Source organism: Epinephelus moara, chromosome 2 (assembly GCF_006386435.1).
Source record: "Epinephelus moara isolate mb chromosome 2, YSFRI_EMoa_1.0, whole genome shotgun sequence".
NCBI classification, from domain to species: Eukaryota; Metazoa; Chordata; class Actinopteri; order Perciformes; family Serranidae; genus Epinephelus; species Epinephelus moara.
In genome coordinates this window covers 194,914-196,243 of record NC_065507.1, presented here as the reverse complement: position 1 = coordinate 196,243, position 1,330 = coordinate 194,914, and the positions used below count along the sequence as shown (strand labels likewise).

Below are 1,330 nucleotides of genomic sequence, written 5' to 3'. Positions count from 1 at the left end.
ACCTGTATATGTTGTCTGTACTGGAGTAGTAGTACCTGTATATGTTGTCTGTACTGCAGCAGTCGTACCTCTAGATGTTGTCTGTACAGCAGCAGTAGTACCTGTATATGTTGTCTGTACTGCAGCAGTAGTACCTGTATATGTTGTCTGTACTGCAGCAGTCGTACCTGTAGATGTTGTCTGTACTGGAGTAGTAGTACCTGTATATGTTGTCTGTACTGCAGCTGGGCCTCGTACTCTCTCTGCTGGTTCTTCAGTCTGTCTTCTTTGGTTTTAATAAAGTTTTCGTAGTCGCCACGGTAACTGTCCAGCCTCTGGGAGTGCAGGTGGATGATGTCCGTTACCACGGCGTTAAGGAAGTTCCTGTCATGAGAGACGACCAAGATGGTCGACTGCCACGTCTGTGGAAGGAGGTATCATTGGTATTTGTTAGCTTGTGGCTAACTGTTGTCATTGTTTACAATAAGGAATGCCAACGTCAAAGTGAGTGACAGTTCAGACCTGCAGGTAGTTCTCCAACCACAGAATGGCTCTGACATCCAACATGTTGGTCGGCTCTGAAACACACAAAGTACATCAGAATACTACTACTACTGCTACTACTGCTACTGCTACTGCTACTGCTACTACTACTGCTCCTGCTACTGCTGCTCCTGCTACTGCTCCTGCTACTGCTCCTACTACTGCTCCTACTACTACTGCTCCTGCTACTACTGCTCCTACTACTATTGCTACTTCTACCACTGCTCCTACTGCTACTACTGCTCCTGCTACTGCTCCTGCTACTGCTCCTGCTACTACTGCTCCTACTACTGCTACTACTGCTACTGCTACTACTACTACTACTGTTACTACTACTATTACTGCTACTACTGCTACTGCTACTACTGCTACATCTACTACTATTACTGCTACTACTGCTACTGCTACTACTGCTCCTACTACTACTGTTACTACTACTATTACTGCTACTACTGCTACTGCTACTGGTCCTACTGCTGCTACTAATGCTATTACGACTGCTGCAGCGAGGATGGAAGACTAGGATTTGTCCAGTGGAAGTGGGGTGTAGGGGATTCATAGCAAGATCAGCTGTCTCGCTCCTGGGGGAACTCAGAGTGCGGGGACAGAGTTTGAGGAAGACAGTGAGGGAAATGTCAGATGACGCAGCCAGAGCTAGTCAGTGGATTTGGATGAGGAGGAATACTGTCAGTTGGGGGCCAGCAGGGGGAACTACTAAGCAGGGTACATAACTCCTTGAGATCAGGTGGAGAGATCCACTTCCTCTCAGGAGGAAATCCAGGAAGAGGAAGTATTTAAGTGTGGGAGT

General features: G+C 47.3%; 1 protein-coding gene across 3 annotated transcripts in view; it reads right to left on the bottom strand.

Moving 5' to 3' along the window:
* The window catches only part of abcf3 (ATP-binding cassette, sub-family F (GCN20), member 3), a 26,042-nt gene that overhangs the window by 11,706 nt on the left and 13,006 nt on the right, over window positions 1-1,330 (bottom strand). The window contains exons 12-14 of one of the 3 annotated variants that reach the window (XM_050067593.1): window positions 502-557; window positions 102-401; window positions 36-68 (exon numbers count right to left, since the gene is read on the bottom strand). In XM_050067593.1, the coding sequence (XP_049923550.1) occupies window positions 36-68; window positions 102-401; window positions 502-557 (389 nt within the window). The remainder of the gene's footprint in view (window positions 1-35; window positions 69-101; window positions 402-501; window positions 558-1,330) is intronic. The other 2 variants (XM_050067596.1, XM_050067597.1) reach the window with 2 other exon arrangements.